This window comes from Hippocampus zosterae, chromosome 10, assembly GCF_025434085.1.
Source record: "Hippocampus zosterae strain Florida chromosome 10, ASM2543408v3, whole genome shotgun sequence".
Lineage (NCBI taxonomy): Eukaryota > Metazoa > Chordata > Actinopteri > Syngnathiformes > Syngnathidae > Hippocampus > Hippocampus zosterae.
Window position 1 is genome coordinate 14,228,536 of NC_067460.1, and position 16,150 is coordinate 14,244,685.

The 16,150-nt window shown below is 43.3% G+C and overlaps 3 protein-coding genes and 1 long non-coding RNA gene across 5 annotated transcripts in view; 2 read left to right on the top strand and 2 right to left on the bottom strand.

Moving 5' to 3' along the window:
- Positions 1-1,867, top strand: part of sipa1l3 (signal-induced proliferation-associated 1 like 3) — a 57,446-nt gene extending 55,579 nt beyond the window's left edge. For both annotated transcript variants that reach the window (XM_052079162.1, XM_052079163.1), the window contains exon 23: positions 526-1,867. In XM_052079162.1, coding sequence (XP_051935122.1) covers positions 526-714 — 189 coding nt within the window. In that variant the 3' untranslated portion in view covers positions 715-1,867. The remainder of the gene's footprint in view (positions 1-525) is intronic.
- The window catches only part of LOC127609428 (uncharacterized), a 353,255-nt gene that overhangs the window by 105,624 nt on the left and 231,481 nt on the right, over positions 1-16,150 (bottom strand). The gene's annotated exons all lie outside the window — the stretch shown is intronic.
- Positions 2,464-7,228, bottom strand: LOC127609345 (ribonucleoside-diphosphate reductase large subunit). Its single transcript, XM_052079182.1, has 4 exons — positions 7,008-7,228; positions 4,129-6,110; positions 3,802-3,990; positions 2,464-3,578 (listed from the first exon to the last, which is right to left on the bottom strand). Exons 1-4 carry the CDS (start codon positions 7,225-7,227, stop codon positions 3,369-3,371), a joined length of 2,601 nt encoding a protein of 866 aa, XP_051935142.1. The 5' UTR covers position 7,228; the 3' UTR covers positions 2,464-3,368.
- qpctla (glutaminyl-peptide cyclotransferase-like a) lies at positions 9,007-15,404 on the top strand. Its single transcript, XM_052079256.1, has 7 exons — positions 9,007-9,399; positions 10,841-10,987; positions 11,906-12,199; positions 12,444-12,605; positions 13,313-13,412; positions 13,497-13,613; positions 14,591-15,404. The coding sequence occupies exons 1-7, from the start codon at positions 9,130-9,132 to the stop codon at positions 14,734-14,736; spliced, it is 1,236 nt and encodes a 411-aa protein (XP_051935216.1). The 5' UTR covers positions 9,007-9,129; the 3' UTR covers positions 14,737-15,404.

A 16,150-nucleotide genomic window follows, 5' to 3' on the forward strand; every position in this document is an offset into this window, starting at 1 on the left:
TTCTCATCATGGCGTTCACCTGTTCGTGTGTGTGTGCGTGCCGGTAAGGGTAGATCCCGGGAGGTTAGTTGATCGAAAAGTAGATCTTCGGTCCAAAAAGTTTGGGCACCCCTGACCTAAAACATACACAAACACAGATGTCTTTAATCGAGGATAAAGAATATATGCTTGTGAATCTTGTGTCTGTCTGCATGTGTTTCTACCACTTGTGTTCAACTATCAATTGTTGAAAGGCTTAGAACCATCGTAATAGGATTTTAAATTAAAATTATGTTGGCTGGTTAAGTACACATTATCTTTGTTATAAAATAAGCTGTAATGGATATAGTGGGAGAAAAAACTCAGGGTGAAGCCCCCATCACTCGAAGTGTTCTCATTCAGATCTATGTCATAAATTCAGTCAAATCAAGTCCATCAAGCCAAACGATTGAATGAGAAACAACACTATCGCTTACCGTACATGTGTTATCTGCCGTGCTGTAAAGGAAAGGTCAGTATGATACCCTTGCATATGTGTTGTCTCAGGAAAAGCACGACAAGGTGGCACTCATGGCCGAGATGGCCAACCTGCGCGAGAATAACCAGCGCCTGCAGGAGGAGAGCGTGACAGCCAGTGAGCAGCTGCGCAAGTTCAACCGACTCTTCGGCCACTTGGGCGAGAGCGAGCACGCCGCGCACCCCGCCGTGCACCAGACGCCACCCAAGAGGGAATGAACATAACTGGACTGCCTTAAAACTGGAAAGATTTCCCACCTTACACTTCAACCCCGCCCCATCCCTCTGAGCCTCTTATTTTTCTAAATCTTCTATGGTTTCTACGTTCAAGGAGACTATTTAAATCACCCGGAGAGGCCTAAACACTGTTCCTGCAAGCCAGTCAGCCAAAAATGCCATGATAGACTACAATTCCCATGATGCACTTGAAGTCCCGCAAGCGTTCCACAGTCTTAAGTACTGTACATATGAAGCCTGTAAGGTACACACTCGCATATCCCTGTAATCTATATTGTATTGATATTGTTGAACTACGAGAGTGTGTGCGGGTGTGTGTTTATTGGGTGACGAGCAATCTAGTTTACGGAAGACTCGTGGCCTCTCATCGTTTACACTGAGGACCTTTAGTACTGGACATATTTGTATACAAATGCATACAGAATTCCCCGAGGTGGCAGCAGTAGTAAAAGTGTTTCAAAGAAAACACTGAGCAGCGCCTCCAGACCCCAACTGCGAACACATATTTTTTTCGCTCCTTAACTAGTATTTTCTATACAGTACTTTTGAGCACGAATGAGCCTATTAAGCATTGAGCTAATGCATAGCACCAAAGCTAAGTGGTCAGGGACAGTCTTAAATACTTAACGTTTCTTGCTAATCTCGTCACAATTTTCGTCGCTACGGTCATGTCGCCACAAAGCTAAGTAGACCAGTTTGAATGTTTTTCTATTGCTTTGCGCGCTAACTGGCTGTGAGGTTAATTAACATTTCCCACTATTGATCTTTTTTCTCATTGCGCTGACATGTCAGGATAAAGCTTAAGTGGATGACTTTTAACGTTTTTGATGGCAACTGGCAGCTTGGCTCACTCCTTGTTAATATCTCATCCTTCTTTTACTGTAACGAGAAGTCAAGTGGTTGACTTTTAGGTTCTTCTATGCCTTTGAGTGAGTGTTAATTCTTTCCCCATGTGTCCTTTATTGTCATTGAGTGAACACAATGGCAAAAGCCATATTGGTCACTTAATTTTTCCCCCCTGCAGCCCCTCTAAACTAGGCTAACTGTCACGTCCTATTAAAAACGACATGTTCTTTCTCCCATCCCAAAAATGCATATATATTCCCCAAATTCCAAGCTATTTCTATACTTGGGGGAGGGGGGGGGGGGAAACTAACTCAAAATTAAAATTATGCTTCTCTTATCATTTACTGTACAAGTAGGGAGACAAAATGGCTCTCTTCTGTTTGTGGAAAAAAACATATTAATCTATTTTTCTTACAGTAAAACACGTTTGTGCTTTGTGGCTGCCGGTACTTTTTGATAATTCCGTTCAAAATGTTTGTGATGACTGGAACTGTTTGAATACTAGGCTCAGGTTCCTTATGATGCTGGACCTACACACTACACCATCACAGGTACTGTTTGAAGAAAAAAAAACTAACAAAAACGCATAATTGCTTCTTACTTGCCATTGCAGCTTTCCCTTTAAAGCTTCTTCTAGCTGGAATTTAGTAAAGTTGAGTTTGCCTTTTGTGGAGAGGGTTGATGACTCGAGTGAAAGCCACAAGTGGCCCCCTAAAAATCAGGGGTGGGCAACCTAATCTGGCCCATCATGCAATTCGAAAAAACTCAGAGGAACTGAAAAAGCCCAATTGCATTTAAACCACATGGTCACCATGAACAAGTTCTGGTTCCCCACCCCTGTTTTAAACTCTGGATGAGAAGTCACACTCTTCTCTTTTCCCTCCATTCAGGTGTCGACAAGTCTCGTTTTTGTCACGTAAAAACCGTGTTTTGTTTTAATGTATAACAAAGCTATTTATAGCCTCCAGTGATCCATGTTGAACAAATCAGTAATGGTAATATTGTACAATTTTTCCTTTTTATATGTTTTGATAATTTATTTGTTGTAACGCATACAAGAGTGAGGATGTGAAAAGAGGGTACTGTGTTTTATTAGATCTTAATTCTTCTGTTTGCTCTGGGCTGTAATAAGTGTACATTGAAAGTGTAAATTATGTTTTCATTTTATATAAAAAAATACAATTCATTCTCAAATGTTTGTATGAATTTCCATTGCTCTGTGACAGACATTGGCTAAATTTGATTTGCAACCTGCCTGATCCTTTTTTGTTAAGTTAGCTCCTCTTGCCAAAGATGTGGCTGTTCCGAAAACAAGAAGGGCCAAGGCTGGGGGGGAACAAACAAACATGGTCACATCAGTGGGCGAATTCATGGCCGCTGCAGTAATTGCAAAGACATCAATTGTCACTCAATGCCACAAAGCCATCCATGCAAATCATCGAGGTAAGAGGACTCAACTGGTCAAAACAAGGCGCCTGCTAGTGTCGACATGTTCATTCATGGTCGTACTGGGCCTAAACAAAAGTTTGGTAGGTGTGCTAAAGGTGCCACATCACCCAACGAGCTCAAAAGTATTGTACTAAATGTCCTGCGTTTCCTGAGCAGTCCCACTCCTTTGAATGATTCGCACATCAATCTGACTCTTAGAAGGTTAGAGGAACACGTTGCAATAGAGACTGAGATCCACCCAGTGGTAATTATTAATTTATTTTGTTCATAATGAGAATATTAACACTGTGAAGAGAACAAAACTGCTGGAGTTGAATAGAAGCAGATTGCCGAGGGATTGTTCAAGAGCCGCACATGACGCACTCGTCTCTGTTTTCCAAGGAGCACACCATGGCAGCCTTGTTGCGCTCCTTGGAGTCTTGCTCTGAGGTTTTCTCCGTAGTGCCGTTGGTCAAGGTAGACCCCTCCTTGAGCTTCTCCTTGTCCAGTGTGAACTGGATGGGGTTGGCGGCAGGCTTGGTGCGCAGGTAGTACATGCCTGTCTTCAGACCCTGAGACCAGATGGATGACAAGCAGCCATTTTAAAGAAGTTAATACTTGTTGTGTCTGTTCCATTTAGTTGTGTCCATTGCTACAATGACAAAACAATTCCGTTTCTTTTCTCCCCCAGGAATGGCCCTTCCGTTTTAACCAAAACAAGAACTCTGACCCAATCACAGACATGTCATTTGTCGGAGTGCGGTGTAAATCTTCCTTCTGCATCATGCCATGTACCTGCTTCCAGCCAAAGAAGTGCATGCTGGTCAGTTTGCCGTAATTGGGCTCTGCGATGTGGATGTTTAGAGACTGGCTCTGGTCGATGTAGGCACCTCGGTCGGCGGCCATCTTAAGCACTGTCTTCTGGGAAATCTCCCACACAGTCTTGTATAGCTGCTTAAGGTCATCTGGGATTTCTGCGATGTCCTGGAGCAAGGGAAAACCCAAGATTTAGGTTTAGGAATACAGTCATCAGCCACTAGATTGCAGATTTTTTTGGTCCTTTTTCTGTATTTACAGATGATACGTAAAACAACAGTAGGTAATAATTCATGGTCACCGTACCTGTACAGATCCATTGTGAGCAATTAGCTGGTTCTTCATGTCCTCGCTCCATAGCCCCCTCTCAGTGAGATCCTTGAGGAGGTGCGGGTTGACGCACTGGAACTCGCCGGAGAGCACCCTGCGTGTGTATATGTTGCTGGTGTACGCCTCAATGGACTCGTTGTTGCCAAGGATCTGCGCAGTGGAGGCGGTGGGCATGGGCGCCAGCAGCAGGCTGTTTCTCACACCGTGCTTGGCGATCTTCTCTTTGAGTAACGCCCAGTCCCACAGCGGCGTGGGTGTCCGCTGCCACATGTCGTACTGGAGGATCCCTTTGCTGACAGGAGAGCCCGGGTACGTCTCGTAGGGGCCGTGCTCGGCGGCCAACTCGCAGCTGGCCTCCAGTGCAGCGTAGTAGATGGTCTCAAAGATCTGGAGATTGAGTAGTTGCGCCTCGGGGCTCTCAAAGGGCTGCCGCATGAGAATGAAGGCGTCGGCCAGCCCCTGGACGCCGATGCCAATGGGCCGGTGACGCATGTTGGAACGCTGCGCCTCAGGCACCGGGTAGTAGTTGATGTCGATGATCCTGTTGAGGTTCTTGACGATGACTTTGGTGACTGCCGCCAGCTTCTTGAAGTCGTACGTGCGCTCTGGGGTGACGTACATGTTGAGCGCCACGGAGGCTAGGTTGCACACGGCCACCTCGTCCTGGCTGGTGTATTCGACGATCTCTGTGCACAGGTTGCTGCACTTGATGGTGCCCAGGTTCTGCTGGTTGCTCTTGCGATTGCATGCATCCTTGTAGAGCATGTACGGCGTGCCCGTCTCCGTCTGAGACTCGATGATGGCGTACCACACCTGCTGGGCTTTCACCACCCGCTTGACCCGGCCCTCCTTCTCATAGCTTGTGTACAAAGCCTCAAACTCATCACCCCAGCACTCATCCAGGCCAGGGCACTCATTTGGACACATGAGCGACCAGTCCTGGTTGCTCTCTACCCTCTTCATGAACAGATCTGGGATCCAGAGACCGAAGAACAGGTCACGGGCGCGCTGCTCCTCTTTGCCTGTGTTCTTCTTCAGCTCCAGGAAGTCGAAAATGTCAAAGTGCCACGGCTCCAGGTACATGGCGAAGGCGCCGGGCCGCTTGTTGCCTCCCTGGTCCACGTAGCGCGCCGTGTTGTTGTAGACGCGCAGCATGGGCACCAGGCCGTTGGAGTTGCCATTGGTGCCGGCGATGTAGCTGCCAGTGGAACGGATGCAGCTGACCGCCACGCCGATGCCGCCTGCCGATTTGGAGATGAGGGCACACTGCTTGAGCGTGTCGTAGATGCCCTCGATGCTGTCGTCCTTCATGGCTAGCAGGAAGCAGCTGGACAACTGTGGCCGGTTGGTGCCGGCGTTGAAAAGAGTGGGCGAGGCGTGCGTGAACCATCTCTCTGACAGCAGGTTGTACGTCTCAATGGCGGCGTCCACGCGCGCGCCGTGGATGCCCACCGCCACCCGCATCAGCATGTGCTGCGGGCGCTCTGCCACCTTGCCGTTGATCTTGAGCAGGTACGAGCGCTCCAGGGTCTTGAAGCCAAAGAAATTGTAGGAGAAGTCGCGGTCGTAGATGATGGCCGAGTTCAGGCGGTCCTTGTGCTCCAGGACAATGTCCAGCGTCTCCTTGGAGATCATAGGCGAATGACGGCGATTGAGCGGGTTGACGTAGTTGAAAAGGTCCTCCATGACTTCGCTGAACACCTTCTTGGTCTCCTTGTGCAGGTTGGAGACCGCGATGCGAGCTGCCAAGATGGCGTAGTCGGGGTGCTTGGTGGTGAGCGTTGCGGCGATCTCGGCCGCCAGTGTATCCAGCTCCACCGTGGTCACACCACTGTACAGGCCCTGGATCACCTTCATGGTGATCTGAGCCGGGTCCACGAAGTCCGAGTTGAGGCCATAGCAGAGCTTCTGAATGCGCGAGGTGATTTTATCGAACATGACGCGCTCTTGGCGGCCGTCTGGAACACAATCATACAGTCGCCGTTACAACCAACAATTAGAAACTTTTGCATTTTCCCATCTTTGTAAAGTTTTGACAACGGCTTTATTCAAAGTATTTTAATGCAGTTTTTTACATGTTACAGTATACCATTTTAAAATGTGTACTGCGTATAATCGATCATTTTGGTTTTATACATCCATCCACCCCCCCCCCCCCCCCACCCAACGCTGTTACAGTCATTTTTCGTATGTGCAGTAACAAGATTAGCACAATTTGCCGTGACTGAACACATTGGTGAATCTAAAATAAATGTTCGTGGACATGGGTCCTATTGTACCTGACAGCCCCAGGGTACACAAACTCTGGAATATAGACGATTTTCTTTTGTTCCATGTATCGTTTCGCATACTCTACGTTCATTTGGGAATTTTGGGTCATTGTGGGGGGGAAAAAATGGGGTGAAAGAATGACATTCAGGGCAGGCATGTACGGCGAAGCAAAATTCTGGTTCAGTGTGCGCATGCGCTTCTTTACAGAAACAGTTTGGCGCCAAATGTTGACAAAGGCATCGGGGAAATTTTGTGTAGAACGACGCAGTAACTACATATTACATCAACTTCTGTACGACCAGACCGTTATAAGTTGTTCGTCGTTTTTTTTTTCAACCGAATATGCTTGCTGAGCTTCATTTAACCCAACTAGAGAACTCAAATTGGCTGTTGTGTGCAGTACTGTTTACGAACACCGTGTACTCTACAAACTCGAGTTTGTCCCGCGTGACAACACTGCTTAATCGCTAAGGTATAACACCACATTTTTTTTTGTCTTGTCACAAGAAAATTAGTGAGGATATCAGCGACGAGAGGCGGACAGCCTCGAGAGACAGCAGCTAAACCGTCCGGTTGGCACTCACCTCTCTTAATCACATGCATCTTGGTAGCGTGTGGTTTAGTTGGTCTTCCCACAAAGCGACTCCTAATCGTCCTTTCCGCGGAGTCGAGGCTTCCTTTCTGCCGCCGAGTGTCGTGAGTCTTTGTCCAGGAGACAGCGCGGGAAGAAGTCGCCCCTGATCCGTAAAACTCCCGGTGACGGTATATTTGTGGAGATGGAAAGCGAAGCCAGGTTTGACACATTGACCAATCAGCATAGAGAAAGGCAGGGGTCGTAACACGTGCGCGCCAATCAGAAAGGATTTCCTGTTCGACAAGCATATTCACCAATCGGCATCCAGAAAAGGGCGGGTCTTAAAACAGATGAGCCTATCAGAACCTTAAAAAGTGTCTTGTTCCGGTTGTTTTCCCGGATTAAATTATGGCGGGATTGAAAAAGTAGGTCAACATCAAAATGGGAGGGGAAAAGAAAACCGGAAATGTATCGTGTATTTATTACCGGTACTGTACTTGAAATAAAATTGAGGGAAGTCAGGGAAATGTTTACATTAAACGTTTATCTGTGAGGTCAAAATGCAGTCCTTAAATGTGCGTTTTCGGTTGTCAATCAATTATTGTTAAAGACTAGGGTTATCAAATTTTTACTCCCAAATACAAACTAAAAAAGTATTGAGTGCTGTTCATAAAAATACCTTTCAAAAAAAAAGTATGTTAAATATTATTATTCACCTCTGTATTATTCGGTACAGGTTGAACATTGACACGGTGGTTAAACATCCATCCATCCATTACTGTATCTGATTTATGACACCTGTCTGTGGGTGGGAGGCGGGGTACACCTGAACTGGTTACCAGCCAATCATAGGGAACACGTAGACAAACAATCATTTACACTCACAATCATACCTACGGACAAGTGTGTTAAGAGTGTTCCATTTACCTACCGTTCATGTTTTGGGAATTTGGGAGGAAACCGAAGTACCCGGGGAAAACCCACTCGGGCACAGGGAGAACATGCAACTCCATGAAGGTCGGGGGTCAGAATCGAGCCCTGCACCTCTGCACTGTGAGGCGGATGTGCTAAAAACTGCACCGTGCATGACCTGCCTGTCCCTATGTGACACTGAAGCATGCATTATTATTATTATTATTAGTAGTAGTAGTAGTAGTAGTTAACCATAACCCTGAGAGGAAAATATTTTAAAGTGCATTGTACACCTACTTTTGGCAAACCGTGTATAAAGTGTAGCAAGATTATTTTGTTGATATTTGTGTGGTTAAATGATAGATTTAAATCCGTGTCGTTTTTTTAAATTATTTTGTGTTCCACATAAGCCAACAGTGACGTCCAGATATTAACACCTGTCTCAGGTTACAGTTCCCTTACAACTTGCCAATGAGTATCTTTTCAAATTTAATTCAACAGTTCTGAGATAGAAAATTTAGGATTGGTATTAGTCCACCATCTGTTCGCATCTCTTAACGTGACTGTACAAAAGCAATACGACGACAACAAAAATATAAAGGGGAAAAAAACCCATCATAAAACAAAACAGAATCTGATATAACGTGTCAGACTTCTTGATCATCATAAAACGGTAAAGCGAGCCTTCACTGTTTATTTTATTAGTGTTTAAATCGGTGAGTAAGTGGGGGCAAAGTATAGGCCTACTATGTTGAAAAACAGAAGTAAACGCCATTTGAGAACGAAATGCAACCACTGGGTTAGATATAAAACTGGAATTAGACCAAGGCAAACAAAGGTTTAAGTATAAAATTGGAACTGGGCAAATTAAATTGAAGGAAAATCTGTCATGTTGCATTTGTTAATGAACCTGATAAAAAATTAATTGGGTCAATGCGACCTACACTTGCATACCAAATGGAGGCGCTAGTGCTCAGAAAATGTTGATAATAAACGCCATTAAAAAAAAAGTCACAACAACCCGGAAGTGGCCATATTTTTAAATACCTGCGCTAACCACAAAACGAGTTGCATTTTATTCGTTTTTTGTGAACAATTAGCAAGGCAATAATGATTATTATGACGAGAAGGTTGCGTTCCCTTCAAAACAGCATGTTACAACATGTTCTGTGAACGTAAAACTCAGTGCTTCAACGACGTAAAGCTTGTTTCAACAAATCATGTCCCGCCTCTTGTGGTACTTGCCCCCCCATCACGTGCTCTATCCACGGACACGTAGTTGTTTGACTTGGAGAAAGAGAACCTCCGTAGCCGCTCTTATGTCCAAGTCCTCCCGGCGGCAGATGCCCCCGCGGCAGAGCAACGACTGTGACCGGCTGAAGCGGTTGTGCCTCCTCGGTGCGTTGGTGGCCGCGCTGGCGCTCGCGTTTTACCTGATCAACGTCCCCAATGCGAAGCGCGTCCAGGTTGCAGATCTGAACAAAGATAAGGTGAAACGAATGGGGGCAAAACACAAGAACCTCTCACTCTTGTAGAGGAACATTAGGATGGCCTGTCAAGTAATTTCAAACATACGATGTGTCTTTACATACACTGGAGTGTTCACTTTGAAGCTTATGTAAAATGTACTATGGCTCCTATATGTGACGTTAATATGACCTAAACGTATACTGTAATGCACGTCATCTTTTCAGAATGTATTTATTTTTTTGCACGACTTGCAGTTGCTGTTCTCTTCTAAACGGCAAAATTCACAGCAGGGGTTTGATTCATGAAGGGACTAGAAATACATGTCCTTGTTCAAGTACAGTACAATTGTTATTTAAACGGTCTTTGTCTTTGGGTGATTATGTTGTGTTTGCATGAAGAGACCAAGATGTAAGAGTCAACAAGTACATTGACGCGGAAAAGCTTTAAGCAGTATGAGCTTCACGTCATGAGGTTTCAACAGAGACTTGAAAAGTCACACACCCTTGGAAAATTTCTATGAACCGAACACCTGTTGATAATTTTGCAGAGCAGCAACATGTTATATAAAACAGCAAGTTGTGCAAAAATTACCTAAACATTAAATCGTTGTTACGTTTACACATTCAAAAATGTTTAGGTCAAATTAATTTAAGCTTAGAGGTTTTACTGTAGGATGAAAATGTTTGGAAAAAAAGAACCTACATCTCAGGTTCATAAAACTAACTATACGTATAGTGACAATGTTTTCATCTGTCACTTGATTCCATACATGAGCTTTTGGGGTTTATTTGAAAAACTACCCCAACTAAAACTCGCAAAAATAAAAATTAACAAACTTAGTCTAAAAATGAAGTAAAACTAAATAAATAAATAAATAAAAGCTTGAATTTAAAACGACTGAAAAATCCAAAAATACTATAAACGTGTTTGTAAGTAGTGTATTATCTTTACTCAACTGAGCTAAATTGTCGCACATTATTATTATGCAGCAGAAATAATATAGAAACAACAAAGTAAAAATTTTAAAAAAGCAGCATTGAAGACGACTTCCTGAAATAAGTAATTAAAGAAAAAAACAAGATTATGATGTTGCATGTTGGTATGTGGTAAGTGATAAAGATGGTGGTATTGTCCGGAGGTCGGTTTTTGGATCACGGTTTTGTATGGTTTTTCAGTGCGCTTTTGTGAATATGAACTTTTTTTTTCTTAATATTCACTCTTTTGCTATGCTAGAAAAACATTTTTACAATTGCATTCTTAGTGTACTATTTAACATATTTCAAGTGAACCTTGATTCAAACAACAGTTTTGAGTGATAAGCGGTGTCTTTTTGGGGATCTTACTAACATTGGACAACTTGTTTGATGCAGGTAATGGGTACATGAATTAATGGTATCCCTTTGTTAAGTACATTTCATGTGACATTGTTGAATTTTAAGTCAGATTTTACCACCTTTCTAGTGGTCCCACAAACCCACCAAGTACACTGCGACTCAAATCCACCACCTGGCCTCCCAAGTGGATGGAAGTCGCCTGTGGGACGTTCACCTGAGGCCTATCCTGATAAAGAGGCTGCCCGGGACTCAAGAAAGCAAGATTGTGCGGCAGGTAAACCTCATTGGATTTATTTTGTGCGTTGTAATCTGTAATTTAGTTCTAGAGACCATTTTTACAAACCCAATTTCAATGCAGTTGGGATGTTGTGTTAAACATAAGTAAAAACAATACAATGATTGACATCATGTTCAACCAATATCTAATTGAATACACTCCAATCTTGAGATATTTCATGTTTAAACTGATCAAAACTTTTTTGTTTTTCGTCATTTACTTAAGAGTTTTATGGCTGCAACACCATGCCAAAAAAAGCTGGGACAAAAGATTTAAGTTGAGGAACTATAATATCATAACAAGTTCCAGAGAATCTGGAGAAATCACTACATGTAAACGGCAAGGCTGCAAAACAAGCATCGAATGCCCGTGACCTTTGATTCCTCAGGCCGACACTGCATCAAAAACTGACATCCAATATCACCACCTGGGCTCAGGAACACTTCAGAAAATTAATGTCAGTAAATAGTTTACTGGACACCTGATACACCGCCAGTTCTCCAGGTCCGAGCTCATCTAAGATGAACTGATGCAAAGTGATAAAGTGTGCTGTGGTCTGACGGGTCCACATTTCAAATTACTTGGGGAAATTGAGGACGTCGTGTCCTCTGAGGAAAAGAACATTTTTGGACAGTTCGTCTGTGATGGTGTGGGGTTGTGTTAGTAGTAATGGCATGGGTAAGTTACACATAGGTGAAGGCACCGTTCATGCTGAAAGGTGGTGTATTCTGTTTTAAATGTATTTTTACGATAACATGCCAACTTCAATGGAATTGGGTTTGTCTTATGGCTTTAATTTTTACAGCTTTTTTACATTTATATACTGAAATATGTCTAAATAGATTTAAGTACAGTAAAATATAAATGTACTGTGTATAAACTGCTCAAATGAAGCATTCCCCCCCTCACCTGTAGCACATCACAGCCACTCTGTCCGCCCTGTCCGCCAACTGGGATGTAAACCTGGACCCCTTTTCGGCTGCCACCCCAAAAGGACAAGTTACATTTACAAATGTCATCGCCATTCTGGACCCTTTGGCACCTCGCAGGCTGCTGCTGGCATGCCATTACGACACCAAAGCACTGCCTCCGGACAACCGGGCCTCGCGGAGGGAGTTTGTCGGGGCCACTGACTCGGCGGTGCCCTGTGCCATGATCCTGGAGCTGGCTGCTGCTCTGGATAATAAGCTGAAGTCTTTCAAAAAACAAGTGAGTGTAGCGGTCGCATGTGTATGTTCTTAACCTTTTGTAACATCCACACTGACTTTGATGTTTCAATGACGACACAGATGTCATGATGATATAATAAAGCATACATGTACATTATATAGAGCAGGGCTGGGCTAATTAATTCATTATGGTTATGTCGAACCAAACTATATTTGCGTCCCTTAATCAATCGTACATGTCAATACAACCGTCCCATCCTCTTGTTCTGTTTTTCTTTCCACAGAAGCCTCCAGTAACCCTGCAGCTCGTTTTTTTTGACGGGGAAGAGGCATTTGGGAAATGGACCGCCACCGATTCGCTGTACGGCTCCCGTCACCTGGCTGAGCGCATGGCCGCCACACCTCACCCTGCGGCCGCCGTGTCCACCACCCAGATACAAGCTGTGGTGAGGAATACAGCATTTCAGCGCTCTGTATCTCAGTTTATTGTTTGTGACCAAACTGTATTGCAGACTTTTTAAGAGATTGTTGTTTGTATAGGATTTGACGATATACAGCGGTGCCAAGGGAAATGAGTGCTCTGACTTTTAAGTTGTCCAATTAGCCAGATTTCAGTTAATGTTAACTGTAGCCGACTGAGGAGCTGTGACCATATCCATATTATACTGCCACCATGTGGCCAAGCCATGCAGAACACAGAGCAGCACAGCGTCCATTAGATTGAAGCAAAAAACATTCAAATTCTTTACATTTTATTTAATAATCTCACTACAACATGTTTTTGTAAAGTCGAATATTGATTGCCAATTTGCTTATTAAAGAATAGGGCCCGATCAATACATGATTAAATTGTCCAATGCTGCATAAAATTGCAATAATGGATTAATTTAAAACATACATACAATAATGAATAAAAATGACTTTCTTTCTTAACAACAATAAATAAATTCGTTAACGCATGACATTTGACTGTTTTAGATTACCGTTACTTTTTTTTTCCAAAACTTTACAACAAAGTGAAAAATCGCCTATGTCTTTTTAGTGGGTGGGAAGAAAGTTTAAATGTCATTATCTTTGTGTTATAATGTGCAAAAAAACAAAAACAAATTGTAAGTCAAGGTACTACATGAATTAACCCTCCATTCCTTTTCAGGACCTCTTTGTGTTACTCGACCTGTTGGGTTCTCCCAATCCACTGATAGTGAACCACTTTGAAAACACGGCACGCTGGTTCGCCCATTTGATCGCTACAGGTACACGGACCGGGGAGGTCAGATGTTACAAAAGTAAGCAAACGTACTCAATGCCTATATCCTACATTCGTATCTTGTCGACAGAGAAGCGCCTCCATCGTCAAGGTCTGCTGGCGTCGCACCCCTCAGAGCAGACCTACTTCAGGAAGGACTTAAACTTTGGACTGGTTGAGGACGATCACATACCTTTCCTTCGGCGAGGTGAATGCCTGTGATGCACATGTCTTGACTAACCAACAAACTAAATAATCAGTTCAAAAATGTCCAAAGGTGTTTAATATTGCGAGTGCTATATTTTGAGTTAACAGTGGTATAGAAATATGCTGTGTCAGGCATAGTATTATGAAAAAGTAAACATTTAATTTTATTGTAAGCCACGGTTTATACTGCACTCCAAATACGAAAGGAAAATAATTTTAAATTAAGTTCAGTTAAAATGTATTGCAGCTAATAATAGAAGTTAAATAAAAATGTTCCTTAATAAAAGTTCAAGGACAGTTCTTCAAGGTTGAATCTAAATGTATTGTACTTAAACAGATACAACTGAACAGATAAATATTACTAATAAAATGAGCGTTACTGTTTTCCGGCATTTGCTGAATGCAGGATTACGTCTAACAAAACAGAGGAGTAAATTTGGGAGTCTACCATTAAATGTTGTAGATCTAGCCCTGAGGCTGACTTTGGTCAACCGGCATCTTTTCTTTATCCTCAGCGAAGAACGGCCGTTACTGTCGTTTATCTAGGAGCTGTGACCGTCTCCATGAGTATTCATTCAGATGTCTGTTTTACACAGTCCCTCTGCGCATATAGCGAGGAGCAGCAGTTTAATTCTTGACATATTCTTTGATTGTATTTGTTTTTTATAAAGTACAATATGATCAGAATGCTACTTAAAAAAAGTGTGTGTATATATAAAAACGGGGGGATTGAGCGTATTAGTGGCATTTTAATTCATTTTAATGTTGATGAGCATAGTCGCAGAATGAATCAACTCCTTCAAGGACCCACAGGATATTTATACAAGCAATTGACACGTGTATGACAATAATCAATGGACATTTTATCAGACGACATCCACATCGCCAGTTTCGTCACGTTCAATACGAAATATTGGCGCCAGCCACCTTTTACTCTGTGCTAGATGTCCCACACTTTTCCTTGTGCATCAACTCCAGGCGTGCCTGTTCTCCACGTCATCGCCACGCCCTTCCCGGACGTCTGGCACACGCTGGACGACACCGAGGAGAACCTCCATCGTCCCACCGTAGAGAATCTGACCAAGATCATGGCCGTGTTCCTGGCCGAATATTTGGGCTTATGAAGGCCACTTCTGAATAGCTCTGAGGGTACTTGAATTTGCACGTCAGCGGCGAGACGGCTGCTGAAAGGACGTCGCCCTTCATGGAGCAACGAGGACCGGAGTGAGAAAGTGACGTTGTCAACTGGACACCATCTAAAGATCTACACACTGATATCCAAGGTCAAGTATGACTGCTACTGCCTAAATGTCATCAAGAACAATTGTGATTTTTTTTTTTCGACAAGCCCTTAGCATTACATGTCATCCTATGTCGATGAGATGCACTCATTACATTTTTTGGGGGTCAATGTCTTAACACTGAAATGCATTCGGAAAACAAATTGAGCATTTGACCGACTCCACACCGAGGATCACGGCCGCCAAGTTACGCTATTTATTGTCCACACAGGAGGCACACCGTTTCATGTCGTGTGCTTGGTTTCTTATTTTCCGTCGATGGTAACTGCAATACATGACGGGGCACTGGCCAAGTACGGCCCGTTTGATGGTTTACCATGGTTTTAAAAAGTTACGGTTTTTAATGACTACGAATGGGTCTGCTCGAAAAATAGCTCACCGGTGATGGGACGACACCCACCGCAAAAAATTTGATCAGAAGAACGGTAACATTTAAATTATAATGTGTTACACCTTTCTTCTTTGCTAAATATTTTAGATTTTGTTTGCCCCCCCCAAAAAAAAATAATAAAAATTTGGTTATTGTGTTCAGCGGGGGTAAATGGTGTTGACACAATAAAAATGTCAGTTTGGACCTAGGACTGTAATGTCTGTTACCACAATATTTTTCATCCCTGTTGTCATACCGTCCAAATTTGATTAGCCCAAGCTCATACATGATGTAATTCAGGACCAAGTTTTGAAGCTGAAAGTTTGGGGACCATGGGTTTTTAACGATGTCCCAGAAGTCACTGTCTGTTTCCTTTTTTTCTGTATCATTTCAGGTATCATTTGCACAAACGTGAGGCCATCAGCCTTCCGGTTTTGCACTACTTAGAAACACGCCGGCGTCCCCAATTGGCGTTGGAGTAGCACTCTAAAATGGCTGCCTTACAAGATGTTTTTCTGTCCTCAACTGCTACGGTACTCATGTTACGTTTTTTTTTTTTTTTTCGAAACAAGATCGCAGCTACCACCACTGATGAAAACACTAAACTTTTCGAGCTAGCATTTGCGTACACCACCCGTAAAGTTTATTCGGAGGGTTGCATTGAATTGAACTGCTTTTGGGCACAAAAAGACATCTTGTCAGGCGGTAATAATGGTGTTTACAAAAATTAAATTAAAAATAAAATGCTGATGGTCTCCCGTAATGGTACCTGAAATGGAAAGTAACGTTGGGCTCATCCTGTACTACCTGTTTAATACAGTATGCACTGTAACTAGAATGTGCTTGAGCCTTCATGGAAAGTTGAAG

What these genes read in the sequence shown, in the direction of transcription:
- LOC127609345 (XM_052079182.1), bottom strand. Translation starts at nt 7,227, where the DNA reads ATGTGTCAAACCTGGCTTCGCTTTCCATCTCCACAAATATACCGTCAC. An exon ending in CTCACAATGGATCTGTACAG is followed by an intron (nt 3,991 to 4,128) that starts GTACGGTGACCA and finishes CCCTTGCTCCAG; the next exon opens with GACATCGCAGAAATCCCAGA. An exon ending in ACTTCTTTGGCTGGAAGCAG is followed by an intron (nt 3,579 to 3,801) that starts GTACATGGCATG and finishes ATCTGGTCTCAG; the next exon opens with GGTCTGAAGACAGGCATGTA.
- qpctla (XM_052079256.1), top strand. Translation starts at nt 9,130, where the DNA reads ATGTCCCGCCTCTTGTGGTACTTGCCCCCCCATCACGTGCTCTATCCA. An exon ending in CCACCCAGATACAAGCTGTG is followed by an intron (nt 12,606 to 13,312) that starts GTGAGGAATACA and finishes ATTCCTTTTCAG; the next exon opens with GACCTCTTTGTGTTACTCGA. An exon ending in CGCCCATTTGATCGCTACAG is followed by an intron (nt 13,413 to 13,496) that starts GTACACGGACCG and finishes TCTTGTCGACAG; the next exon opens with AGAAGCGCCTCCATCGTCAA.